This window comes from Stenella coeruleoalba (genome assembly GCF_951394435.1).
Source record: "Stenella coeruleoalba genome assembly, chromosome: 15".
In the NCBI taxonomy this organism is placed as follows: domain Eukaryota; kingdom Metazoa; phylum Chordata; class Mammalia; order Artiodactyla; family Delphinidae; genus Stenella; species Stenella coeruleoalba.
Genome location: NC_137161.1, coordinates 67705664 through 67733346, shown reverse-complemented (window position 1 = coordinate 67733346; position 27683 = coordinate 67705664). Strand labels below are relative to the sequence as shown.

At 42.1% G+C, this 27683-nt stretch overlaps 1 protein-coding gene across 1 annotated transcript in view; it reads left to right on the top strand.

The window, feature by feature from the left end:
- COG7 (component of oligomeric golgi complex 7) overlaps positions 1–27683 on the top strand; it is a gene marked incomplete at its 3' end in the record, with an annotated part of 85261 nt that overhangs the window by 17369 nt on the left and 40209 nt on the right. Inside the window, exons 5-9 of the mRNA XM_079944227.1 lie at positions 2466–2548; positions 3323–3445; positions 16380–16578; positions 22711–22838; positions 23771–23925. Of these exons, the coding sequence (XP_079800353.1) occupies positions 2466–2548; positions 3323–3445; positions 16380–16578; positions 22711–22838; positions 23771–23925 (688 nt within the window). The remainder of the gene's footprint in view (positions 1–2465; positions 2549–3322; positions 3446–16379; positions 16579–22710; positions 22839–23770; positions 23926–27683) is intronic.

Genomic DNA, 27683 nt, shown 5'->3' with positions numbered 1-27683 from the left:
GGAGTGGCGGCGGGCAGCTCCATGAATTTAAGTTTTTTCCTTTCCTTCTGTGTGAGTTGGCTACTTGGTGCTGGAATCAGGTTTGAAGAATGCTCTGTGGGTCAGGATCATGGGCTTTGGTTTGGGGGTTAGCTGTTTTTGACAGCTTTCATTCACAGATCCGAATCAGGCTTGATTCCAGATTCTACTCTCTGTAGGCAGGATGCCGATTCAGAACGGGGAAATGGCGCTTTTCAGCCCTGTGGCTGTCCCTGTCCCACTGCTGAGCTGGTATGGAAGCAGGCCTTCCCCTGCCTGCCCAGTCCTCCCTTGGCTCCCACTCTTTACCTTTCCATCACGCTGCTCCATGCGTGATACATCCAGAGTTCTCCCAGCATCCCCACTCATCTGCCAAAATGATTGAATATCTGATTGGTATTCTGTGAAGTTTGACTTTTTTTTTTTTTTTTTTTGGCCATGCCCTGCAGCATGTGGGATCTTAGTTCCCCAACCAGGGATTGAACCCACGCCCCCTGCATTGGAAGCGTGAGTCTTAACCACTGGACTGCCAGGGAAATCCCCTCCGAAGTTTGTAGTACAGACATTTTCCTGGCTTCAACACAGATGAATGATATTGTGTTTTTCTTTGGGTGGTTAATTTTGAATATTTTTTTAAAAGTTAATTTATTTTTGGCTGCATTGGGTCTTCGTTGCTGCACACGGGCTTTCTCTAGTTTCAGCGAGCGGGGGCTACTCTTCATTGCAGTGCATGGGCTTCTCATTTCAATGGCTTCTCTTGTTGTGGAGCATGGGCTCTAGGCATGTGGGCTTCAGTAGTTGTGGCTCGTGGGCTCTAGAGCTCAGGCTCAGTAGTTGTGGCGCACAGGCTTAAATGTTCTGCAGCATGTGGGATCATCCTGGATCAGAGCTTGAACCCGTGTCCTCTACATTGGCAGGTGGATTCTTAACCACTGCGCCACCAGGGAAGTCCCTGGGTGGTTAATTTTGGTGAGTATCAGGAAGGACTTTTTTCTGCCACGGAAGTAATATGCTCTTTAATCAGTCATCTTTCCTAGAAGGCCAAGGTGCTTCTTTACTAACAGTTTTTAAAGGAAAATCTGATAAATTAGTACATCCCCAACACATTACCCACAATCTTCACATATACATGCCTGGTTCATTTTACACAACCAATGAATTCAGTTGATAAAGTGAAGCAACTTTTTGGAGCCTGATTTTACATATGGCAGGGATATTCATTTATTTAAATGATCTTATGAAAATGATAAGCATTTTAAAAGCAAATAATCATTAAAAATTAATTTATTTTTGGCTCCACTGGGTCTTCATTGCTGTGTGCGGGCTTTCTCTAGTTGCGGCGAGCGGGGGCTACTCTTCGTTGCGGTGCACGGGCTTCTCGTTGCGGTGCATGGGCTTCTCATTGTGGTGGCTTCTCTTGTTGCAGAGCATGGGCTCTAGGCGCATGGGCTTTAGTAGTTGTGGCTCACAGGCTCAGTAGTTGTGGCTCGTGGGCTCTAGAGCACAGGCTCCGTAGTTGTGGCGCACAGGCTTAGTTGTTCCATGGCGTGTGGGATCTTCCCAGACCAGGGCTTGAACCCATTTTCCCCTGCATTCGCAGGCAGATTCTTAACCACTGAGCCAGCAGGGAAGTCCCAAGATTGATATCCTTCAAAGACTTTACACACTGATGGAGGGTGAGGCTGGGAGAAGACAAGTACACAAATAATTTTATTACAAGATGGAATGTGAAAACTGCCTTAGGCCTCCCCAGGATGAAGGAAAGGATGAAACAAAATCGAGGAAGCTTTTATGAAAGAGCTAGTATGTGTGCAGAACCTTGAAAGAGATGAATTAAAAATTTTTTAATTGTTTCTGATTATAAAATAATACATATATAGGTTATTAAAAATTTGAAAAATGGAGAAAAATATAGAAAAGAAAATGATATACCAGTAAAATGATATACTCACCACCCAGAGATGACTGTTAGTATTTTCTTCCAGTTCTTTTCCCTTTGTGTACATATCTCTTTTAAGGAAAGTATGTACATTGAGTATATGCAATTTCATATCTTTTTTGCTCGCAGTCAGCAATGTAGCATGAGCATTTTCTCATGGATCTAAGATTTTGATAGGTGAGGAAAAGTATTTAGGGCAGAAGGAATAATATATATTTGAATGGTATAGAAATGAGAAAACTCAGGGACTGTTTTGCGAATAATAATTAAACCCATTTTGTGGAATGAACATTGGCATGTGGTATCTGATTGAGTCACATGTTCTACCCTTAACTTCACTTGTTTTTCATATTTATGATCTCCACACATGAGTTAATTCATTGTCTTGGTGGGAACTTCTGAATACTAGCTCATGTATAATCCACATTTATCCTGCTGAATTCTTTCTCTTGGCTGCAATAGAAAACCTGGTAACAGTATGTACATGTTTTCCATTGTTTTTCTTTAGATCAGTCCAAAGTGTTTGTGAAGGTTTTTACTGAAATTGACCGGATGCCCCAACTTCTTGCATACTACTACAAGTGTCACAAGGTGAGAAGCTGTGAGTGATTACCATTGTGGAATGCTTGTAGAACTGGGCTACAGAATCAGTTTTGAATCCCAGTTTCCTACTCAAAGGTAAAAATATTTGCCTCCCTGCCCTCTGGTCTTTTTCTTTCAATTAGCCAGTAGGGGGTGCTCTTGGTCCAGCCTGTGGATTCATTTAATTGCAAGTTGGAAAAAAGTCATTAGTTTTCAGCCCCACTTGTATTTATAACTAGATTTCCTTTACAGATTGAAGAGTTTTAATTTTCCCTATTTTTGTCTTTTAAGGGTGATTAGGCTTATTATGCCTTCAGCAAGCCTTAAGAATTTTATCTGTTTTCTAGGTTTGTTGAAATTAGGTTACTGAAAACCTTGACAGCTTCCTGGGCTAACTTGTTAATTCCTTCAAGTCCAGTGCCCATCTGTCTTTTAAGCAGTGGTGTTAGGACACGAAGCTAAAACACATATTCACGCCCACCTCTGAGGTCTATTCAGAAGAATGGTAGCATGCTGAGTACATTGGCATGCTTTGGGGGCAAGAAAAAAGGAGAAAGGATCACTTGGAGGGCAACAGATTCAAGTTCTGGATGATGATCAGAGCAGGTGACTGTAAATTTTTTTTTCCTGCCTCTTTTGAAGTGAATCGTCGTCCGTGGGTACCCGATTGCCTGGGAGAGTAGGCAGTGGCCAGTCGCTTGCCCTGGTAGGAGGGCAGGGCAGTTGCAGCAGGCAGCATGTCTTGGCGGACCCAGTAAGGCCTCCTTTGTTCTGCCTCTGCAGGTCCAGCTTTTAGCAGCCTGGCAGGAGCTGTGCCAGACTGACCTACCCCTGGACCGGCAGCTCACTGGACTCTATGACGCCTTGCTCGGTGCTTTGCACACGCAAATCCAGTGGGCTATGCAGGTAACAGCTCTTTTGGGTTCTAGCGAGAACAAAGCCTGTGGTGCCGAGGGAGAGGGTGATGGCCTTGGGAGCGGGCTGCTCGACCGACCGCAGAGCACCCAGGCCACCCAGAGAGAGCACCGCTTGAAGAACCTCCCCATTTGCTGTCGTCACCAAAGGGGCAGGAAAATCTTTAGGTCTCTGTTCTAACTCTTCTTATCGCTCTTATCTATATCTTAAATAGAATCTAATGTGACAATGTTGCTTGTTGTTCAGCAGGGGAGCCCTGTGGAATTCCTGGAGGCCATTATCTTCTGATCTAAAAGCAGGAGGGCCTCAGTCAGGTGGTGCTTGAGTGAACAAGGCTGTTTTAATCTTAACTTTGGGTAAAATTTACCCGGCCTAAAGTTAGTTTCCCTTGTTCTCACAATAGGCCGAGAGTTAGAGGAACAGTATAATTTTAAAGGCACCCTCTGACTTAGGGGAGAGGTGACACAGAGAACTTCATTTCATTTACTTTCATGAACTTTCCATCATTTACTTTCCTAAAGTCTCTAGGCATTTTCAGTCTTGAAGGATATGAAACATTGGTCCCTTGTCTTGATGCCAGGAGGTGCACTAGATCTTCTCTTTAGAAGGGGAAAAAGGCTGTCTTATGTCTGAGTAATGACTGACTGGGCCTGTTTATGGTGTGGCTTATATTTTTTTCAGAATTAGTTGTGAATCACCCTTCGCATATTGGTTAGTAATTTGCTGGAATGGACTCCACTGTAGTTGGAGAGAATTCCTCATATAGGGTCATGTCATTCAAGGTGGTTGAAGTGCTCTTCTCCATCCTCTTTTCTTTCTCCTTGAACCAACCTCATTCAGACAAAAAAACCCAAAGAAACAAAAACACCCCCAAACCAGCGAACAAAACAAAAAACAACCTCCTGTAGAAGTTTCCCGTTTTTTATGTAATCGTCAGTTTTCAGTGATCCTGTCCATCCGCACGCATTTCTGTGTCCTTGTCTCGTCTACTGCTTATATCTTGAGGATAAAAACAGTTCATGCCTATAAGTACAACTGCCCTTCAGCATCTTGGAAAAAGGATTTCGACTTCTCACACTTTTTTTTGGGCCTCACCCCAAGTTTTGTAAGACGTAAGTTTATGCTAATTTCCACTTTTGTCCCATGGCCCATTTTCTTTTCAGAATGTGAGCATGATAGGTGATGGTCATCTCCTGAAGCTCAGTAGAGTACAGAAGAAAACCAAAGGAGCCAGGGTGAATGTGTCTCTAAAGACTTTTTTCCCTGGTATTTTATTTTATTTTTTATATTTTGGCCATGCCACGTAGCATGTGGGATCTTAGTTCCCCAACCAGGGATTGAACCCCGGCCCCCTGCAGTGGAAGTATGGAGTCTTAACCACTGGACCGCCAGGGAATTCCCTTTCCCCAGTATTTTAATATGGAAAGTTTCCAACATATAAAAAATTTGAAAGAATTGTACAGTGAACACCACATACCCACCTCCTGTGTTCTACAATGAACATTTTGCTATATTTGCTTTATCACAAATCTGTCCATCTATCCATGTGTATCTGTTCATTGACCCATCTTATTTTTTGATTCATTTCAAAGTAAGTTGCAAACATCATTCACTTCAGAACATACGTATTATTATTATTTTTTTTTTAACATCTTTATTGGGGTATAATTGCTTTACAATGGTGTGTTGGTTTCTGCTTTATAACAAAGTGAATCAGTCATACATAAACATATGTTCCCATATGTCTTCCTTCCTGCGTCTCCCTCCCTCCCACCCTCCCTATCCCACCCCTCCAGGCTGTCACAAAGCACCGAGCCAATATCCCTGTGCCATGCGGCTGCTTCCAACTAGCTATCTACCTTACCACGTTTGTTAGTGTGTATATGTCCATGACTCTCTCTCGCCCTGTCACAGCTCACCCTTCCCCCTCCCCATAACCTCAAGTCCGTTCTCTAGGAGGTCTGCATCTTTATTCCTGCTTTACCCCTAGGTTCTTCATGACATTTTTTTTCTTAAATTCCATATATATGTGTTAGCATACGGTATTTGTCTTTTTCTTTCTGACTTACTTCACTCTGTATGACAGACTCTAGGTCTATCCACCTCATTACAAATAGCTCAATTTCGTTTCTTTTTATGGCTGAGTAATATTCCATTGTATATATGTGCCACATCTTCTCTATCCATTCATCCGATGATGGGCACTTAGGTTGTTTCCATCTCCGGGCTATTGTAAATAGAGCTGCAATGAACATTTTGGTACATGACTCTTTTTGAATTTCGGTTTTCTCAGGGTATATGCCCAGTAGTGGGATTGCTGGGTCATATGGTAGTTCTATTTGTAGTTTTTTAAGGAACCTCCATACTGTTCTCCATAGTGGCTGAACCAATTCACATTCCCACCAGCAGTGCAAGAGTGTTCCCTTTTCTCAGAACATACGTATTATTAACTAGAGTTCAGTATTTGTTTACTGGGATTTTTTTTAGGTAAAATTATAAAATGCAATGATCTTAAATATGCCATTTAGTTAGCTTTGACAAATGCTGTTTAACCTATTCCCCTACCAAGATATGGAACATGACTGTCACACTAGAAAGTTCCCTTGTGTTCCTTCTCAGTCAGTCTTAGTACCAGCATCCCTGAAGGCAACCACTGTTCTGATTTTTCCCACCATAATTTAGTTTAGCCCGTTTTAGAATTTCATGTAAATGGAATCATATGGTGTATGTCCTTTTGGCGAGGCTTCTTTCATTCAGCATGTTTTTGGAGATTTATTCATGTTGTTGTACGTATCAGTAGCTTGTTCCTTTTTATTACTGAACACTCTTACATGGTGTGAATATATGACAGTTTTGTTTATTGAGGTTTTTTAAAAATTTTATTTATTTAATTAGTTTATTTTTGGCTGCATTGGGTCTTTGTTGCTGTGCGCGGGCTTTCTCTAGTTGCAGCGAGCAGGGGCTACTCTTTGTTGCGGTGCGCGGGCTTCTCACTGAGGTGGCTTCTCTTATCGCGGAGCACGGGCTTCAGTAGTTGTGGCTTAACACTTAACCACTTCTTAACCACTGTGCCGCCACGGAAGCCCTATTGAGTCTTTTATTGATGGACACTTGTGCTATTTCCAGTTTAGTGCAATTATAAATAAAGCTACTCTAAACATTGTTCTGTAAGTTTTTTGTGGACACCACATGTTCATATCTCTTGGGTAAAGACGTGGAAGTGGAATTGCTGGGTTATAGAGTAGGTCTATATTTAGATTTATAAGAAATCAGCACTTTTGGGGCTTCCCTGGTGGCGCAGTGGTTGGGAATCCACCTGCCAATGCAGGGGACACAGGTTTGAGCCCTGGTCCGGGAAGATCCCACATGCCACAGAGCAACTAAGCCTGTGTGCCACAACTACTGAGCCTGCGCTCTAGAGCCTGTGAGCCACAGCTACTGAGCCCACGTGCTGCAACTACTGAAGCCCGCGCGCCTAGAGCCTGTGCTCCACAACAAGAGAAGACACCACAATGAGAAGCCCGCGCACTGCAACAAAGAGTAGCCCCTGCTCGAAGCAACTAGAGAAAGCACGCACACAGCAACGAAGACCCAACGCAGCCAAAAATAAAGAAATAAAGAAATCGGCACTTTTTCAAAATGAGTATGCTTTTTACATTCCCAGAACACAAGCATGTGAGAGTTCTGATTGCTACACGTCAGGTGTTGTCTTTTTTTTTTTTTGTAAATTTATTTATTTATTTATTTTTGGCTGCGTTGGGTCTTCGTTGCTGCACTTGGGCTTTCTCTAATTGCAGTGAATGGGGGCTGCTCTTCGTTGCGGTGTATGGGCTTCTCACTGTGGTGGCTTCTCTTGTTGCAGAGCATGGGCTGTAGGTGTGCAGGCTTCAGTAGTTGCAGCACGTGGGCTCAGTAGTCGTGGCACACGGGCTTAGTTGCTCCACGACCTGTGGGAATCTTCCTGGACCAGGGCTTGAACCCATGTCCCCTGCATTGGCAGGCAGATTCTTTTTTTTAAAATTTATTTTATTTATTTATTATTTTTGGTCACGTTGGGTCTTTGTTGCTGTGTGCGGGCTTTCTCTAGTTGCAGTGAGCGGAGGCTACTCTTTGTTGTGGTGTGCGGGCTTCTCGTTGCAGTGGCTTCTCTTGTTGCACAGCACGGGCTCTAGGTGCATGGGTTTCAGTAGTTGTGGCACTCAGGCTCAGTAGTTGTGGCTCACGGGCTCTAGAGCGCAGGCTCAGTAGTTGTGGTGCATGGGCTTAGTTGCTCCGTGGCATGTGGGATCTTCCCGGACCAGGGCTCGAACCTGTGCCCCTGCATTGGCAAGCAGATTCTTAACCACTGCACCACCAGTGAAGTCCCTAGGTGTTGTCTTTTTAATCTTAGTCATTCTGGTGGGTGTGTTGTAGTATCTTTCTGTGTTTTTTTTTTTTTTTTTTTTTTTTGCGGTATGCGGGCCTCTCACTGTTGTGGCCTCTCCCGTTGCGGAGCACAGGCTCTGGACACGCAGGCTCAGCGGCCATGGCTCACGGGCCCACCTGCTCTGCGGCATGTGGGATCTTCCCGGACCAGGGCACGAACCCATGTCCCCTGCATCGGCAGGCGGACTCTCAACCACTGCGCCACCAGGGAAGCCCCCTCTTTCAGTGGTTTTAATTTGCAATTCCCTGATGACTAAGGATGTTGAACACCTTTTCTCATGCTTATTGGCCATTTGTATATCTTCCTTTGTGAAGTATCTGTTCTGGTCTTCTACCCATTTAAAAAAATTGGGTAATTTGCCTTTCTATTATTGAGTTATAGAAGTTCTTTACGTATTCTAGGTATAAGTTCTTTATCAGATATATTTTGTAGATATTTCCTTCCAGTCTGTGGCTTGAGCAGAAGTGTTGATTTTGATGAACTTGATTTTATCATTTCTTTTATGGTTATTGCTTTCTTTGTCCTCAGAAACCATCACCATTCCCCAAGTTGCAAAGCTCTTCTGTGTTTTCTTATAGGAGCTTGTTGAGCTTTTACATTTAGTTCTATGGCCCATCTTGAATTATTTTTTGTGTGTAGTGTAGGGTAAGGTCAGATTGTTTTTGCATGTGCTGTTTGGGTTAATTCTATGGCCCTAGTTGTTAAGTTTGGTCTTACAGTCTTTGAACTTTTGGTTCTTGTTTGGCAAATGGCCAGAGCATCTCTTTTGCCAGATCGCTTTGAAGGAAAGGGGACACCTTTGAGCATAGGGGACCTGTTGGTTGGTCAGCTGGAACTATCAGCTATAAACATAGTTTCAGCTGACCAACCAATTAGAACGCTTGGGTACAGAGTCGTTTAGTCTAATTCTCCCCCCTCCACCCAGCACCCCAGCCTCAGGTCACTTAAATAGGAGCTAAGAGTGAAGTAGGTACTCATTGCCTAGTCCTTTCTCACAGTTCAAGGAGAGGAGTCAGGATTTCTCTTTCTAGATAAGAATAGTTTTCATTTTCTCCTTTGGTCCCATCCTTTCTTGTAGTAAAATGTTTCTTTTGTCAAATCAGGACATTGGACTGGGTGATATGTAAAGGTCTCTATGGTTCTCTTATGTTTGGGGGATTGTGGGGGGAATACACTGGATGGAGACAGAGGAGGGTTTGTATTGGTGCAGCTTTGTGTGGAGGGAGTGGGAACATTGAATGCTAGACAGAAGTTTGGCTTTCTCTAGAAGATAGTGAGCCTCTGGAGCAATAGAGTGAATGATGATGTTACTGTTTTAAGAATGCTTTTGGTGTCAGAATATCACCTATGTAGTTTCTCTGCCAAAAAGTCTTACCATGAGGAAACATGCAGACAAATCCAAATCAAAGACCATTTTTCAAAACAACTGTCCTAGGGCTTCCCTGGTGGCGCAGTGGTTGGGAGTCTGCCTGCCGATGCAGGGGACACGGGTTCATGCCCCGATCCGGGAAGATCCCACATGCCGCGGAGCAGCTGGGCCCGTGAGCCATGGCCACTGAGCCTGCGTGTCTGGAGCCTGTGCTCCGCAATGGGAGAGGCCACAACAGTGAGAGGCCCGCGTACCGCAAAAAAAAAAAAACTGTCCTAGACTCTTCAAAAATGTCAGTGTCATGAAAGAAAAAAAGTCAGGAAATTGTTTAGATTAAAGGAGACAAAAAAAAAAAAAAAGACAACTAAATGTAATTTCATGATCTTGGATTGGATTCTGCATGATGACAAAAAAAAACTATCAAGGACATTGAAAGAACAATTGGGGAAATTTGAACATGGACTGTGGCAGGTAAAAGTATTACATCAAGGTTACATTTGATTATCTGCAGTGTTGTAATATAGGAGGATGGCCTTATTCTTAAGAGATAAACGCTGAGGTATTTAGGGGTGACGTGTCGTGATATCTGTGATTATCTTTCCAATGGCTTAGAGAGAAATAGGAATAAAGCAGTTGTGGCAAAATGTTGATTGTTGAATCTTGTAGTATTTAAACATTTAAAGTGTAAGAAAAATTCTAAATAACATTTCAAAATAATGAATTTGGCGGTGGTAAATAGGGTGAATTGATGAAGAAAGACTGAAGACAGGTAGGAAGCTATGTTTGGTCTAGGATGGTAATGGTAATGTAGCAAAAGATACCCAGTTAAAAAATGAACAGTTGCTAGGACCTGGTAACTGATAAAGGGACTGAAAGAAAGGAAAGTGAAAAGGGAGATTTTTATTCTGGTTGAATGGTGATGCTACTGACAGAAATAAGGAAGTTGATAGAAACAGACCTGGGGAGGTCAGTGGGAAAATAATGAATTCCAATTCAGGACACTTTTTTTTTTTTTTTTGCGGTACGCGGGCCTCTCACTGTTGTGGCCTCTCCCGTTGCGGAGCACAGGCTCCAGACTCGCAGGCTCAGCGGCTATGGCCCACGGGCCTAGCCGCTCCGCGGCATGTGGGATCTTCCCGGACCGGGGCACGAACCCGTGTCCCCTGCATTGGCAGGCGGACTCTCAACCACTACGCCACCAGGGAAGCCCTCAGGACACTTTTAAATTCCAAGTGAGAGTGGCTCAGCTTAATGGTGACATCCAGTAGATGGCTAGAAGCTGTTGCTCAGGATATAAATGGGTCATTTCGGTATTTGTTGGGTTAGATTTGCATTTCCTCTATTTCTTTCTCTCAGACCCCAGCAGTGATGTTTATTAAACTAAACAGGTGTTTGTTGAAGTTTTGTGAATTCTCTATGAGAATTTAAAAATTTTGTTTTCTATTTTGGTAATAATCTAAGAAAAAATATAAGCATATTTTGGGTCATGTATGTGACCACCTTATAACCAACTGCTGCCATGTAATTTCAGTGGGTGCTTTTCTGTTGATAGTCCCATTGGTACCCCTGTTCTATTGGGGGCCAGTGAAAACAGAAAGAGACAAACTTAATGCTTAGATAATGTAAGTGCTGGTGCCAAGTGAGTGCTGTTTAATGCCGTTGCCAACTTGATGTTTTCTTAGTAGTTTGTAGTTTGAGTAGAGATAGAAGCAGTGTAAAAATTCTCCTCACATACCACAGAGAAGCATAGGCAGGCTGAACTCAAAAAAAACCTGTGCTGTAGCAGTCAGATCAAATTATTGATGATGAAAAAGGCAGTTTAGCTGCAGTAAACATCTTCATTTGTCCTATTATTTTGAATTTTATTGGTTTGATAGTTAATTTTTTATGTGTGGTAAAATATACATAAAATTTACCATTTTAGCCATTTTAAGTGTACAATCAAGTGGCATTAAGTACATTCACAGTGTTGATTAACTATCGTGCTATCTATTTCCAGAACCTTAACCTTTACTGTGTCTATAAATTTTCATATTCTAGATACCTCTTATAAGTAGGGCCATATGATATTTGTCCTTATGTGTTTGGCTGATTTCACTTAGCATAATGGTTTCAGGGATCATCCATGTTGTAGCATGTATCAGAATTTTCATTACTTTTTTATGGCTGAATAATCTGTTGTATGTATTTACTACATTTTGTCTATCCATTCATTTGTTGATAAACACTTGAATTGCTTCCATCTTTTGGCTATTGTGAGTAATGCTGCTCTGAAAGTGTACAAATATCTCTTTGGGTCCCTGTTTTCAGTTCTTTTGGGTGTATACCTACAAGTGGAATTGCTGGATCATATCATAATCGTATGTTTAACATTTTGAGAAACTGCCAGACTGTTTTCTATAGCAGCTGCACCATTTTACATTCCCATCAGCAAGGCATATAAGAATTCCAATTTCTCTACATCCTTGTCAACACTTGTTAATTTCCATTTTTTTGATAAATAGCCATTCTAGTGTGTGTGAAATGGTATCTCATGGAGGTTTTGATTTGTATTTCCCTAATGACTAATGATGTTGAACATCTTTTCACATGCTCATCAGCCATTTGTATTATCGTCTTTGGAGAAATGTCTATTACAGTTTTTTGCCCATTTTTGAATTGTAGTGTTTGGTTTTATGTTGTTGAGTTGTAGGAGTTCTTTATATATTCTGGATATTAATCCCTTATCAGTTACATGATTTGCAAATATTTTCTCCCATTCCATTGGTTGTCTTTTCACTCTATTTGTAACGTGCTTTAACAGATTTTTAATTTTGATATAGTTCAGTTTATCTGTTTTTTCTTTTATTGCCTATGCTTTTGGTATCATACTTAAGAAACTATAGTCATCTCTTGGTATCCTCAGGGAATTGATCCAGGAACCCACCCCCCTCCCCATACCAAGATCCATGGATGCTCAAGTCCCTTATATAAAATGGTGTAGTATTTGCATATAACCTATGCATGTACTCCTATATACTTTAAATCATCTCTAGATTACTTATAATACCTAATACAATGTAAAGGCTATGTAAATAGTTGCTGGTATGCAGCAAATTCAAGTTTTGCCTTTTGGAACTTACTGGACGTTTGTTTTTTTTTCCTGAATATTTTTGATCTGAGGTTGGTTGAATCTGTGGATGCAGAACGTGTAGATATGGAGGGCCAACTGTTGCTAAATCCAAGGTCATGAGGATTTTGCTGTATGTTTTCTCCTAAGAATTTTATAGGTTACTCTTTTTTAAAAAAAAAATTAATTTAGGGCTTCCCTGGTGGCACAATGGTTGAGAGTCCACCTGCCGATGCAGGGGACACGGGTTTGTGCCCCAGTCCGGGAAGATCACACATGCCACGGAGCGGCTAGGCCCGTGAGCCATGGCCACTGAACCTGCGTGTCCGGAGCCTGTGCTCCACAACGGGAAAGGCCACAACAGTGAGAGGCCTGCGTACCGCAAAAAAAAAAAAATAATAATTAATTTATTTTTGGCTGCCTTGGGTCTTCATTGCTGCGCACAGTGAGCGGGGGCTACTTTTCGTTGCAGTGTGCAGGCTTCTCACCACGGTGGTTTCTCTTGTTGCAGAGCATGGGCTCTAGGCGTGCGGGCTTCAGTAGTTGTGGCACATGGGCTTCAGTAGTTGTGGGTCGTGGGCTCTGGAGTGCAGGCCCAGTAGTTGTGGCTCTCGGGCTTAGTTGCTCCGTGGCATGTGGGATCTTCCCATACTGGGGCTCGAACCAGCATCCCCTTCATTGGCAGGCAGATTCTTAACCACTGCGCCACCAGGGAAGCCCTATAGTTTACTCTTAACATTTAGGTCTAATTAATTTTGAGTTAATTTTTGTATATGGTATCAGGTAAGGATCCAACTTTTTTTTTTTTTTTTTGCACATAGTATCCAGTTTTCTGAGCACCATTTGTTGAAAAGAGTGTCCTTTTCCCATTGAATGATTTTGGCACTCATGTTGAAAATCATTTGACCATGTATGTGTGTTTCTGGGCTCTCTATTCCATTGGGCTATATGTCTATCCTTATGCAAGTACCACACTGTTTTGACTATTATAGCTTTATAGTAAGTTTCTTTTTTGCGATACGCGGGCCTCTCACTCTTGTGGCCTCTCCCATTGCGCAGCACAGGCTCTGGACGTGCAGGCTCAGTGGCCATGGCTCACGGGCCTAGCCGCTCTGCAGCATGTGGGATCTTCCTGGACCAGGGCACAAACCCGTGTCCCCTGCATTGGCAGGCGGACTCTCAACCACTGTGCCACCAGGGAAGCCCTGTAGTAAGTTTTGAAATTAGGAAGTGTGAGATAGCCAATGATCCTCTTTTTCAATATTGTTTTTGCTATTTGGGGTTCCCTCAAATTCCATATGAATTTTAGGGTGGGTTTTCCTGTTTCTCCAGAAAACACCTTTGGGATTTTGATGGAGATTGCATTGAATATGTAGATGGCTTTGGGTAGTCTTATCGTGTTAACAATATTAAGTCTTCCAGTACATGAACATGGGAAGTCTTTCCATTTTTTGTATGTATTCTTTAATTTCTCTCAGCAGTGTTTTGTCATTTTCAGTGTACAAGTCGTTTAGTTCCTTCGTTACATTTATTTCTAAATACTTTATTCTTTTTGATGCTATTGTAAATGGAATAATTTTCTTAATTTCCTTTTCAGATTGTTAGAATAGAATTGCTAGTATAGAAATGCAAGTGATTTAAAAAAAATTATTTATTTGGTTGCACTGGGTCTTTTAGTTGTGGCAGGTGGGCTCCTTAGTTGTGGCTTGTGGGCTCCTTAGTTGTGGCATGCAAACTCTTAGTTGCAGCATGCATGTGGGATCTAGTTCCCTGACCAGGGGTCAAAGCCAGGCCCTCTGCATTGGGAGCGCAGAGTCTTAACCACTGCGTCACCAGGGAAGTCCTTGAATGTGAGTGATTTTTGTTTGTTGATTTTCCATCTTCCAACTTTGCTGAATTTGTTTATTACTGCTAACTTTTCTTTTTTCAATTTGTTAGGATTTTCTACATATAAGATTACATCATTTGTGAAAAGAGATGTTACTTTTTCCTTTCCAATATAGATGCCTTTTATTACTTTTTCTTGTCCAATTCTTCTGGCTAGAACTTCCAGTATTATGTTGAATAAAGTGGCAAAAGCAGGCACCCTTGTCTTGTTCCTGGTCTTAGGGGAAAAGCTTTCAGTGTTTCACCATTGAATATGATGTTAGCCATGGGTTTTTCTGATATGGCCTTTATCATGTTGAGGAGGTTCCTTTCTATTCTTAGTTTATTGAGTGTTTTTTTTTTTCCAATTATGAAAGGGTGTTGAATTTTGTCAGATGCTTTTTCTGCATTAATTGAGATTAATGCGCTTTTTCCCCCTTCATTCTGTTAATATAGTATATTACATTGACTAATTTGATATGTTGAACCATTCATTCTGGAGATCAGTCTCAGTCATGGTGTATAATCCTTTTAATATGCTGCTAAATTCAGTTTACTAGTATTTTGTTGAGTATTTTTGTATGTGTATTTATAAGAGATATTGTTCTATAATTTTCTGTTCTTTTCTTTTAGTATTTGCCTGGCTTTGGTATCAGGTTAATGATGCCCTCATAGAATGAATTAGGAAGTGTTCTATATTAATTTGCTAGGGCTGCGATAACAAAGTACCATGTAATAGGTGGTTTAAAGAATAGAAATTCGTTCTGGAGGCTAGAAGCCCAAGGTCAAGGTGTTGGCCGGGTTGATTTCTTCTGACGCTTCTTTCCTTGGCTTGCAGATGGTAGTCTTTTCCCTGTGTCTTTCCTTTATGTGTGCCTGTGTCCTAATCTCCTCTTGTATAAGGACACTGGTCAGATTGGATTAGGGCCCACCCAGATGACCTCATTTTATCTTAATTGCCTCTTTAAAGGCCTTCCATCCAAATATAGTCACATTCTGAGGTACTGGGGGATTTGGACTTCAATATATGAATTTTGGGGAAACACAATTCAGAATATAACATGCTCCCTCCTCTCCAATTTTTTGGGAAGAGTTTGAGAAGGATTGGTATTAATTCTTTTAATGTTTGGTAGAATTTACCAGTGAAGCCATCTGGTTCTCGTTTTTTCTTTATTGGGAGGTTTTTGATTACTGATTCAGTCTCCTTACTAGTTATAGGTCTATTCAGATTTTCTGAAGTCACTTTTCGTAAATAATATTTGTAGGAATTTTTTGTCCATTTCATCTAGGTTATCTAGTTTGTTAGCATACAGCTGTTCATAGTATTCTCTTATAATCCCTTTTATTTCTATAAAATTGGTAGTAAATGTCCCCACCTTCATACCTGATCTTAGTAATGTGAATCTAATCTTTTTTTTTTTGGTCAGTCTAGGTAAAAGGTTTGCCATTTTGTTAATCTTTTAAAAGAACTAACTTCTGATTTTGTTGATTTTCTTTATTGATTTTCTGTTCTCTGTTTCATTTACCTCTGCTCTAATCTTTATTATATCCTTTCTTCTACTAGCTTTGGGTTTAGTTTCTTCTTTTTCTAATTCCTAAATGTGTACAGTTAGGTTATTGATTTGAGATATTTCTGCTTTTTTAATGTGTGCATTTACAGCTATAAATTTTCCCCTTTGCACTGCTTTTGCTGTATCCATAAGTTTTGGTTTCCATTTTCCTTCATTTCAAGATATTTTCTAATAAAAATGTGAATTGATTGATTTTATAATTTCTAAACTTACACTTATTTTGGCCTTAGTGTTGCATAAGAACAGTCTTATATCTTGTTTCACATTTGACTAAGTGAATCTGTACTTAATACAGGGGTCCCCAACCCCAGGGTCCACGGCCTGTTAGAAACCGGGCCACACAGCAGGTGAGCGGAGGGCGGGGCCAGCAATAGACAGAAAGTAGCCAATTGTCCTGGACAGGATGCAAGTCTTGCTAGTTTACTTGGCTTTCTGAGCACGTTCACATGGGTGCTGAGGAAAGCTTGGGGCTCTTGACTAGACCGCTTTCCGGCTTGGAAGGATTCCTTTGAGCAGTCCAGGAGTCTGCTTCTTTAGAAGGTCTGCTCCAGTGTGCTAACACAGATACCTCTCTTCCTCTGCAGGTTTTCAGGAACCCCTACGAGGTGGTGACTGTGCTGCTGATTCAGACCCTGGGGGCCCTGGTGCCCTCTCTGCCCATCTGCCTCAGCTCCAGTGTGGAGAGGGCAGGGCCCGAGCTGGAGCTCGTCAAGCTGCTGGACTTCTACGACGCCACCGCCCACTTTGCCAAGGGATTGGAGATGGCCCTGCTTCCCCATGCAGGTAAACATCCTTCCTCCCAGCTCGCGGACTTTTTTCTTTTTTTTTTCTTTTTTTGCGGTACGCGGGCCTCTCACTGTTGTGGCCTATCCCGTTGCGGAGCACAGGCTCCGGACGCGCAGGCTCAGCGGCCATGACTCACGGGCCCAGCCGCTCCGCAGCATGTGGGATCTTCCTGGACCGTGGCACGAACCCGTGTCCCCTGCATCGGCAGGCGGACTCTCAACCACTGCGCCACCAGGGAAGCCCTCGCGGGCTTGCTTTTACTCGCTCTTTTTGAAGCTTCTGGGGCCTGGGTTTGTTTGCCTTTTCTGGTGACTGATTTTACAGAAATGCAAGGGATCAGTGTTTTCCTTCTCAACAGATACGAAAACCTTTTCCATGAAAACATTGCCATTATGGAAATAATTGTTGCCTAGCTCCAGTGCTGCCTAGGTGCTTTTACACACTCTGGGGAAGTGATAGACACTTCTGCAGGGGCTTAGAATGCAAGAGGCAGGTAGACATTAGTGGCAACGAGTTGGCAGTGAGTTACACTTGGGAGGGTAGTGTCCTCTTCCTTTCAAGGCATCACAGAACCTTGGGTAAGTCAACCTTAAAAGTAAGTTTAAGAGAACAAATGGATTAGAGGAGCTTTTTGATAGGACAACAGCAAGTTTTTAAGGGCAGGGTTGCTGCATTAGGACTAAGGGTGGCTATAAGGAAACTGGGCTTTCCCCAGCTGCCATCTGAGAGCAAAGCACTCCTTCTTCCCATTTAGGCAAACAGTGCCTGGTGTGTTGCATTTCCCCAGCTGTTTCCCCTCTAGGTTAAAAGCATCATAAACTTTTCAGTCATACAGACTTCATCACGAATGCCGTCAAATCAGGAAATCGCTTCAGGAAGGCCTGCTTCTGCCGTTTGGCTGCTGTGTGCCACTGACTTGGTTTATTTAATAGTTATTCTCTTTAATTACCCTTGTGTGTAATTACCTCGTACATTCCTGGGAGTGTGTTTATTGTTCGAGTTCCTGATGACTCATCGGTGTTTTTGGCACACTCACTGGTCAGGCCCTGGTTGTGGGAGAGGCATGGTGGATGTGGCTTTCAAGGGACCTGGATGCTGTGGTCCTAGTGGCTGAAGAGTATGTAGGCTGAGCGTCCTGTGGAGCAGAGTGGAATGAAGGCAGGGCAAGGAGCAGATTGCTTTTCTCCCACTGGTGATGGACATTATTGAAGAAGAGAGAACCACCCTCTGAAGAATCATGAAAATGCTTTGTTAGTCAGCCATGGAAGTTTAGATTTTTAATGATTCCTACTGAGGTTTTCAAAAAAGTATACGTATTTTTTTTTTTTTTTTTTTTGCGGTACACGGGCCTCTCACTGTTGTGGCCTCTCCCATTGCGGAACAGAGGCTCCGGATGCGCAGGGTCAGTGGCCATGGCTCACGGGCCCAGCCGCTCCACGGCATGTGGGATCTTCCCGGACCGGGGCACGAACCCGTGTCCCCTGCATCGGCAGGCAGACGATTCTCAACCACTGAGCCACCAGGGAAGCCCTAAAAAGTATACGCATTTTTAAATTTAAAAATACTTTGGAAACACACAAAAATAAAAATAAAAGAGTAAAAATGATCCATAATCTCATGACTCAGAGAAGGCCATGGGAACATTTTATTTCCTCCCAGTAATTCAAATATAATTATACATTTTCATAAATAAATATAAAATATATGCATATATAAGTATATGCATATATAAATATATATGCACATACATATTTTAAAATATTAGCTTAAAAAATTTTATTTATTTAGTTTTGGCGGCATTGGGTCTTCATTGCTACGCACGGGCTTTCTCTAGTTGTGGCTAGCAGGGGCTACCCTTAGTTGCGGTGTATGAGCTTCTCATTGCAGTGGCTTCTCTTGTTGCATAGCACGGGCTCTAGGCACGCGAGCTTCAGTAGTTGTGGCTCGCGGGCTCTAGAGCTCAGGTTCAGTAGTTGTGGAGCATGGACTTAGTTGTTCTGCGGCATGTGGGATCTTCCTGGACCAGGGATTGAACCTTTGTTCCCTACATTGGCAGGCAGATTCTTAACCACTGCACCACCAGGGAAGTCCCAAAATATTAGTTTATATGATCTTATATTCTCTTTTTTGCTCAAATTAATATAATGAGCATTTTTTATGTCATTCAATATTTTCCTAAAACATGGTTTTTAATGACCACTTGATAACTATGGCTTACTTTAATTTTTAAATCTGCTGTTATAAATAAAACTATTATTAACAATCTTACATATTAATTTTGGAGTCCAGCTCTGATTATTCCTTGGGATAAGTTTGAGAATTACAATTGCTAATAAATGAAAAATTTAAAGATGTTTGTCACATTTTTCTCTTTAGAAAGTTTCTACCTGTTTTCACGTCCATCAGTAGTAAATGAGGCTGCTGATTCCCACATGCCCTCACCAGCACTAGGCTCTATCTTTTTTTTCCCTTGCCAGGTTCTTAGACAGTTAATGATATATTATTTTAATTTTCATGTCTTTGATTACTAGCCAGTTTGAAAATTATATTATAAAAAGTTATATTTTTTTCTTGAATTTCTTATTCTTTTGCTTCTTTTTCTGTTTGAGGGTTTAATCTATTTCTGGTTAATTTATAAGAGCAATTTATTTAAAGCAATATATTATTAAATATATTATAAAAAGCAACAAAGTATTGTTATAAAAATTCATGATATAGCTATCCGTAACACAAAATGAAAGTCTCCTATAATCCCGCTTGCTAGAAATAACCACTGTTAAAAATTTGGTGTATATTCCCTAAATATCCTTATATAGTAAGGATTTTTTTTTCTTATCAAGTATGTTGCAGATGTATTTTCTAACTTTCTGGTTTGCCTTTAACACTTTTCCATTTTAATAATTAATAATGTACATAGTATAATTCAAAATATGTAAAAGGTTATGCAATAGAAAGTCAAAAAGTTAAATAATTTGTTGACTTTATAGTTAATAAGCAATATGTATTCAGTATAGAAAAAACCAGAAAATACAAGGAAGGAAAATGATCGTGCTCAACCAACTGTCCAGAAACAGTATTTTGGATTATATACACATGCAAATTTTGTATATGAGTGTGTGGGTACTTAAATGTTTTTAATAGAATATTTTATTATCATTATCACCCCCCATTTTATATTGATTCAATATTGTCATCCAAAACACAAGTTTTCCCAGTTCCACAGAAGTCTTTATAGCTGTTTCCCTACCTCGCATTAAAATCCAGTCAGTGTACATGCATTGTCTTTGGTTGTCCTGTCTCTTTAATCTCTTTTAATCTAAAAGAGTCATCTCATCTTTTGTCTTTCATGACATTGACGTCTTTGAAGAATACAGGGTAGTTTTCCTGTAGAATGTTCCATATTCTGTAATTATCTAATTGTTCCCTTGTGATTACATTTAGATTAAACATTTTTAGTAAGAATACTACATTGGTGATGATGTGTACTTCCTATGGCATCACATCAGGAGACACATAATGTCCAATTATTGGTGATGGGTTAATCACTTGGTAGTTGTACCTGCCAGATGACTCCATTGTAAAGTTACCTTTTCCTCTTTGTAATTAATAAGTATCTGTGGCGTGACATTTTGAGCCCATAGGAATATACTGTTACTTAAGAAATATTTACCTAGTGACTTTAGCATCCATTGGTAATCCTTGTCTGAATAAACTTTTGCATTGCTGATTATAAAATGGTAATATTCTAATTCTCTCATTCCTTTTACATGTATTAGCTGGCATTCTTTTTTAAAAAAATATTTATTTATTTATTTTTGGCTACGTTGGGTCTTCGTTGCTGCTCACGGGCTTTTTCTAGTTGCGGTGAGCGGAGGCTACTCTTCGTTATGGTGTGTGGGCTTCTCATTGCAGTGGCTTCTCTTGTTGCGGAGCACGGGCTCTAGGAGTGCAGGCTTCAGTAGTTGTGGCACATGGACTCAGTAGTTGTGGCGCACAGTTGCTCCACTGCATGTGGGATCTTCCCAGACCAGGGCTCGAACCTGTGTCCCCTACATTGGCAGGCAGATTCTTAACCACTGCGCTACCAGAGAAGTCCCTGGCCGGCATACTTTTGTGAAGAGGAGATTTTTCTTTCTCTTTGATATCACTATGAACTCATTGGATTCTTTTTTTATTCATTGTATTATGATCCATTATTTTCATTATTCATTTTGATGCTCGAATTATTTCAGATTTGGTCAGTGGTTGCCCCTTCAGGCTGGCTCCTGTATCATTTTGACGCGTCCCTATCAGCCTGTGAGTGCTTTATTGTTTTTTGGCACACACTGTTCCAGGAACACTTTGTACTTTCTCTGCCTCAGACCGGGAATCAGCCATATTCTCGAGGAGCTTGGTTTCTTCTAATGGGAAATGGTATTTAGAAACCAAGATCTGGCACCAGGGATGCTTATTGTTGCTGGACTATTATTACTTCTATGCCCTTTGTGGACAGAACTAGGAAATGCATAGTTTTTAAAATTACCAGTTTACACTGATACTTCCAAATCAAATGCAACACCAATAGATTTTTACCTCTTGCTATTCTCAGTTGCATCTCTTTTCTCCTACAGTGAAAATTCTGGTTCTCATCAGCAGTGCGTGTGTGTGTGTGTGTGTGTGTGCATGTGGTGTGTGTGTGTGTTATATACACATACAGTTATTTTTCATGACCCTATTATGGATAGGTCAAAATGTATTTAGTTTATTTATTCAACTACAAATGGACTAGTTCTAGAGTGCTGGATGCTGAGGATGCTATGCTAAGCAAAACCAGACACAGTCCCTGCTCTCATACAATGTATGTTCCAGTGGGAAATAACCAAATAATCCACTAATGAGTGTATAATTACAAAGTGAGATGAGTACTTTGAAGAATAGCAAAATGGTTCTAGGAGAAAAGCAAAATGGTTTTAAGCAAATAAAGATGATTGAGATTAGCAGACTTGAGTTTAGTGAGTACTGAAGGAAGAATAGGCATTAACCAGATGAAGAGGGATAGGGAAGAACAAGGTCGTTTCAGACAGAAGTAGTGGCAGGTGGCCAGAGGGGAGCTTCTGAGGAGCTGAGGGAAGGCTAGAGGCTAGGGGAATTGTGAAGGAGGCTAGGTCTATAGAAGTAAACATAAAAGTAGCTGGCCTTTATTAAGTGCTTATACATGCTAGACACATACTATTTTGGTTTTTTTTGTTTTTTTTTTGCGGTACGCGGACCTCTCACTGTTGTGGCCTCTCCCGTTGCGGAGCACAGGCTCCGGACGCCCAGGCTCAGCGGTCATGGCTCACGGGCCCAGGCGCTCCGTGGCATGTGGGATCTTCCCGGACCGGGGCACGAACCCGTGTCCTCTGCATCGGCAGGCGGACTCTCAACCACTGCGCCACCAGGGAAGCCCGACACGTACTATTTTATATAATCTCCAGTTAAGCCTTATAAAATTGATGCCATTATTAATTTCATTTTATAGTTGAGGAAACAGACATTGAAAAGTTAAGTCATATGCACAGAGTCACCTAACTAGGAAGCAGTAGAGCTTCAATAGAAGAGCCTTCACCCTTAACTACCACCCCCTTTCACCCCCTGAGGTCAAACGATGCAGAACTTTGTAGGCTATGGAAAAGATTTTGGATTCCAACTGAAGAGATAATTCTTAGAAGTTGAATTGCTGTGCCATAGAATATGCACATTAAAATTTTTATGTAGTTGAATATAGGAATTTTGGGAATGCCTAGTGTATGGGCTCCAGATGGAAAATGTTCTTTCTGCAGAGCCTTTTCTCTGTAGCAGTTCTTGAACTTGACCCTGAGGAGGGTTATCATTTGAAGAGGTTCTTGACTATGACGGGTTGTAGGATTAAGGGGATTGGTATCTTTAATAGTGCCTTAGGCACATAATGCACAAAGCTCAAATGTATCAGAAGATTTACTGACATGATTGCTTCAGCTTCCATGAATGGTAAAAGCAGATGAACAGAAAGTAGTCATCCCTAAGATGAAATAGGAAAACTTCCAGTGGAGGTCCTTGCACCTGTTGTTTTTCAGCAATTGATTTCCAATTCTTTGTTCATTATTGCATTTAATTTCTGATTCCCTGAAGATGAGCAAACCCTGGTGAAAGTCGTGGAGCTGGTGGATGCTGTGTATGGTCCGTACAGACCCTACCAGCTGAAGTACGGTGACATGGAAGAGAAGAACCTCCTCCTCCAGATCAGCGCGGTGCCTCTGGTAATGGCATAATACCGGCAGTGGCCATTCGGGAATCATTCTATTTGCCAGACTCCTAGGGTTGGGGGTGGGTGGGATGCGTCAGAGAAGGTGTGAGGTGGCATTAGGAATGCAAAGAGTGGGAACTGGTGTGCAAACACTGGGCTCTCAGTGCTTCCTGGGCTCTTGTAATCCAAATGTAAAATGAGACCACAGATATGCTACCAGTTTTTTATTTAAAATCCTCTAGCAAAACTTAGAGGCTTAAATCTTCTTGAGAGTAAGTTGATTATCCCCCTGATTCAGTCATTATCACACAATCTTTTGTTTAAGGCAGCATATGCAAATGGACACAGGAGCTGAGTATTCGTGGACAGTACTCTAGGGCCAGGTTCACCAGGTGGGCACCAGAGGGGAATTTCCATTGTAAATGTTAAGGTTGCCTAGCATGATGTGAGTTGACATTTAAGAATAGATCTTACAGTAGTTAAAACCTGCCACCTCCCGCTGCTTTTCCGTTTTCTAAGGACGTACCTAGAAAGTCTGTTCCGCTCAGTTATGTTCTTGCCTCTGAAGGAAGCATTTTCCTTTCACTGCATTCTTTTGGAGCGTGTGGTATGGAGAATTCAAATCCTAGCTTGAGAGCCAGAGGGAGAGATGCCATCTTAAATGACAGAAAAAGAGGAAAGAGATGAAAAATGTAAAGGTGAATATAAGGATTTGATCATGCGTTTTAGCCAGGAGTTTATTTCTGTGATCTCACTGACCACTTAGACTGTTCTTCCCTAGGTCGGGCTCTTAAAGAGCTGTCACAGTTTGGGACTGCATTTCTGTTGCACCTATTAAGTGATTTACCATGAATGAGGAGGTTTGGAGCTCTCCCCATCTTCATGTTTTCTATTCGTTTGTTCTTCAGTCTGAGGCAGCTTTTTTTATCTCTGTTTGCTGACCAGGAGCGTGGGGAGGTCATTGACTGTGTGCAGGAGCTGAGCCACTCTGTGAACAAGCTCTTTGGCCTTGCTTCTGCAGCCATTGACAGATGCATCACATTTACGAACGGCCTGGGGACCTGTGGCCTGCTGACAGCCCTGAAATCCCTCTTTGCCAAGTAAGGCTGGGGGGAGTGGGGTCAGGGCCAGCCTGATTGGAGAATGATGTCTCTCCCAATTAAAAATGTGTGTGCCCTGTATTCCTGCCATGAACCCGGGAGAGGCACTTGCACCTGAGCCCAAGGGGGTGTTCTTAAGGACGTTAAGAACACTGTGGCACGTTTGTAATGGTGGAGCATCTGAAGCAACGTGAATGTCCATCCATTTGGAAATGGCCAAATAAGATACGGTATATTCATATGAGGGGAGTTCCCTATGTGGCAGTTAAGGTGTTAATTAGATCTACACATAACAACATGGATAGATCTCAAAACATACTGCTGAGTGAATAAAAGGTTGCAGAATACTATATAGAGTCTCATACAGTGTGTGAAAAGAATATACAAAAAATAGAGTATATTTTCTGTAGCAGGGTTCGGCAAATTTTTTCTGCCAAGGGCCGGATGGTATGTATTTTAGGCTTTGAGGGCCTTACAGCCAACAGAGACTTTTGTAGTGCACTGCCCTAGTAGTAGAAAAGCAGCCAGAGACAACACATACATGAGTGGATGTGGCTCTGTTCCACTAAAACTTCATTTACAGAAAACCAGGAGTGCCAATTCCTGTTCTAGATCTTTTTTTGTCACTTTAAAATGCATTATATATTCCTATAGCATAGAGGTCAGCAAACTCTAGCTCATGAGCCAAGTCTGTTTTTGTACAAGTTTTTGTAAAAGCTATATTGGAACGCCACCATGCCCATTCACTTAACTATGGCCTGTAAATCCTCACTATAAAGTTAGAGTTGAGTAGTTAGGACAGAGACCTTGTGACTCTCAAAGCCTAAAATACCTGGACCTTAACAGAAAAAGTTTGCTGAGCCCTGATGTGGAAGGTTAGGCAACAAACTCAAAACACTGGTTGTCTTTGGGGAGATGGGGAGGGACTAAGGTGGTGGTCATAGGGGATTTAGCTTTATTTGTTATTTTCTGATTTTTTAAAAAATTAAAAATATAAATTAATTTATATTTAAAATGTAATTAAAAATATAAAATAAAAAATATATAAAATCATGCTAAGTGAAAGAAGCCAGTTACAAAAGACCACACGTTATATGATTCCATCTATATGAAATGTCCAGAACAGGCAAATCTGTAGAGACAGAAAATAGATGAGTGGCTGCCTAGGGCTGGAGAGGGGGGAGTATTTGGAGGAGATGAGGGATGACTGCTAAAAGTTATGGGGTTTCTTTTCGGGATGATGAAAATTGTTCCTAAGTTGATTGTGGTGATGGTTGCACAACTGGTTTTTGTGACTACCCTAAAAACCTTTGAATTGTGTGGTATGTGAATTAAATCGCAATAGAGCTGTTGAAAGAAAGAAAGAAGGGGAAACCAAAGTTAAGTTTACTTAGAAAAAAGAAAAAGAAATCAATATAAGGCTGGATTCTCTGACCTGTGTAATTGAGATGTAAGGGCCCTCAGGAGGTTAGATGCTTTAGTCTCTAGCTTATAGACAAATACATTCTTAGGCTCTCCAAGAAATCTTGTTCTAGAGTGAAGTTGCCACGAGTCTCAAGAAATTCCTCATACTGAACTGAATGCTCTTTTGCTGCTGTAAGTTTAGGGAGCTCTTGTCATTCCAGAAATGCTGAGCATGCCCCTGTGAGCTCTGAGGGTCCTTGGACCCAGTACTGTTGGTCACTGCCATGGGCAGTCTGCACCTTCCAGGGTGGCTCACAGGAAGGCACTGAGGGCTGCGAGATCATGTCCCCTGCATAGGACAGGGGGAGCCAGGTGAGCCCAGACATGTCCCTCAGGAAGAGAAACATCAGCAAAAAGTTTTTTTTTTTTTTTCCGGTACGCGGGCCTCTCACTGTTGTGGCCTCTCCCGTGGCAGAGCACAGGCTCCGGACGCACAGGCTCAGCGGCCATGGCTCACAGGCCTAGTCACTCCGCGGCATGTGGGATCCCCCCCGGACTGGGGCACGAACCCGTGTCCCCTGCATCGGCAGGCGGACTCTCAACCACTGTGCACCAGGGAAGCCCATCAGCAACAAGTTTAATGAAATAAAATTTATCTCTTTCTCTCTCTGCCACCAGCTGGGATCTTGTGGATAAAATAATTTTTTTTGAGATCTAAAAATTTTATTATAAAATTTAAAAAGTAATGCTTCTAGAAATACATATATATTTAAATATGAAAAGGTGTAAAAAGGTGAAAGTCTTCCTTCTTTCCTGCGCATCCTTAGGCAGTCCTCAGGAGTCACAAGTTTTAAACATTTTGCTTTGAGTCTTCTCATTCTTCTCTCCAGACCTTAAAGATTTTTTTGTTTATTACCTTTAACTATTATGTCTTGACGCAACTCTGAAAGGTGAGGAACTGAGCCTCCTTGAGGCTGGTGGTGTCTCTTATTCCCTCTCCTCCTCCTCTTGTTGGTGATATTTTCACTTTTAGTTCTTCTGTTGGTTACTTCAATTACTTCATTTTAAAAAGTAATACAGGGGCTTCCCTGGTGGCGCAGTGGTTGGGAGTCCACCTGCCGATGCAGGGGACACGGGTTCGTGCCCCGGTCCGGGAAGATCCCTCATGTTGCGGAGCGGCTGGACCCGTGAGCCATGGCGGCTGGGCCTGCGCGTCCGGGGCCTGTGCTCCGCAACAGGAGAGGCCACAACAGTGAGAGGCCCGCGTACCGCAAAAAAAAAAAAAAAAAAAAAAGTAATACAAATCCATATTAAAAATTCAAAATGTACAAAAGGACGTATGATGAAAACAGGTCACCTGCTCTAGAAGGGAAGGTTTTGAAGCTACCAAGACAGCTGATGTTTATAAAATTAGGGAAATGAGGATGATGCTAACTTGCCCAGGGTTCAAGTGGGACCTTGTTCAGGAGTGGGGAGGGTGTGGGGATGGTGTTCAGGAAGGCAGGGATAGGGAGGATGGAGGACGCAGGCAGAGCAGGAGGAGATTGGCCTAACTTGCACTCTGCTGAAGCTGTAGGATATAGCTGCTGATGGGGTGTTGCAGGGTGAGGGGTGTTACAGCTGTGACGGGAGCCTGGGCCCTGGAGTTGTAGCCACCTGGGCTCAGATCCTGTCTCAGGCACTTACTAGCGGGGACCTTGGGTGGGTTAGTGTGCCTTTCTGAGTCTTGGTATCTTTTATTTGGGTAAACTGATGGTGATAATATCTCCTTTCCATGGTGGTTGTGAATATTGAGTGAAAGCATATAATTAAAGCACCTAATGCAGCAGCTCTTACATGGTAGAGACGCTTGGAAACGTGTATTGTGAGAGAATCAGAAGGTTTTGGTACAAATGCCATAAAAATGTGACGTGATACACACATCACGTGCGAGCCCCGCTATGGCTAAACAGCCACCCCCCGTCTCCCCCCGGCCCCGCCTCAGTGCTCAGCGGCTGCTCACTGTTCCGGGGACTCTGTCGGGAGGTTCTGTGGAGCTCATGTCTTGTTGGACGGAGTGTTCTTCTTGTTTAACGTCCTTCAGCTAAGGCACAATTAAAACGTTCTTCAACAGCTCCCTGTCAGTGTGTCCTGAGGGCCCTCCCCCTCCCCAAGGAAAGCTGTCACCTCTCTGGGTGCAAAGGGAAGGTGCTGTCTGTGGCATTTTGGTTTTGTAGCTTTTCGGCCCTGTGTGAAGGGAGCAGCAGTGGCGTTTGTCCCTCACTGGAGTGGTCTGCAGCAGTTCCTTCCACTTGCTTCTCTGAGCGGCCTTTCTCTCCACCACACAGACTTACTCTTCAGAGCCGTGCCCTGGG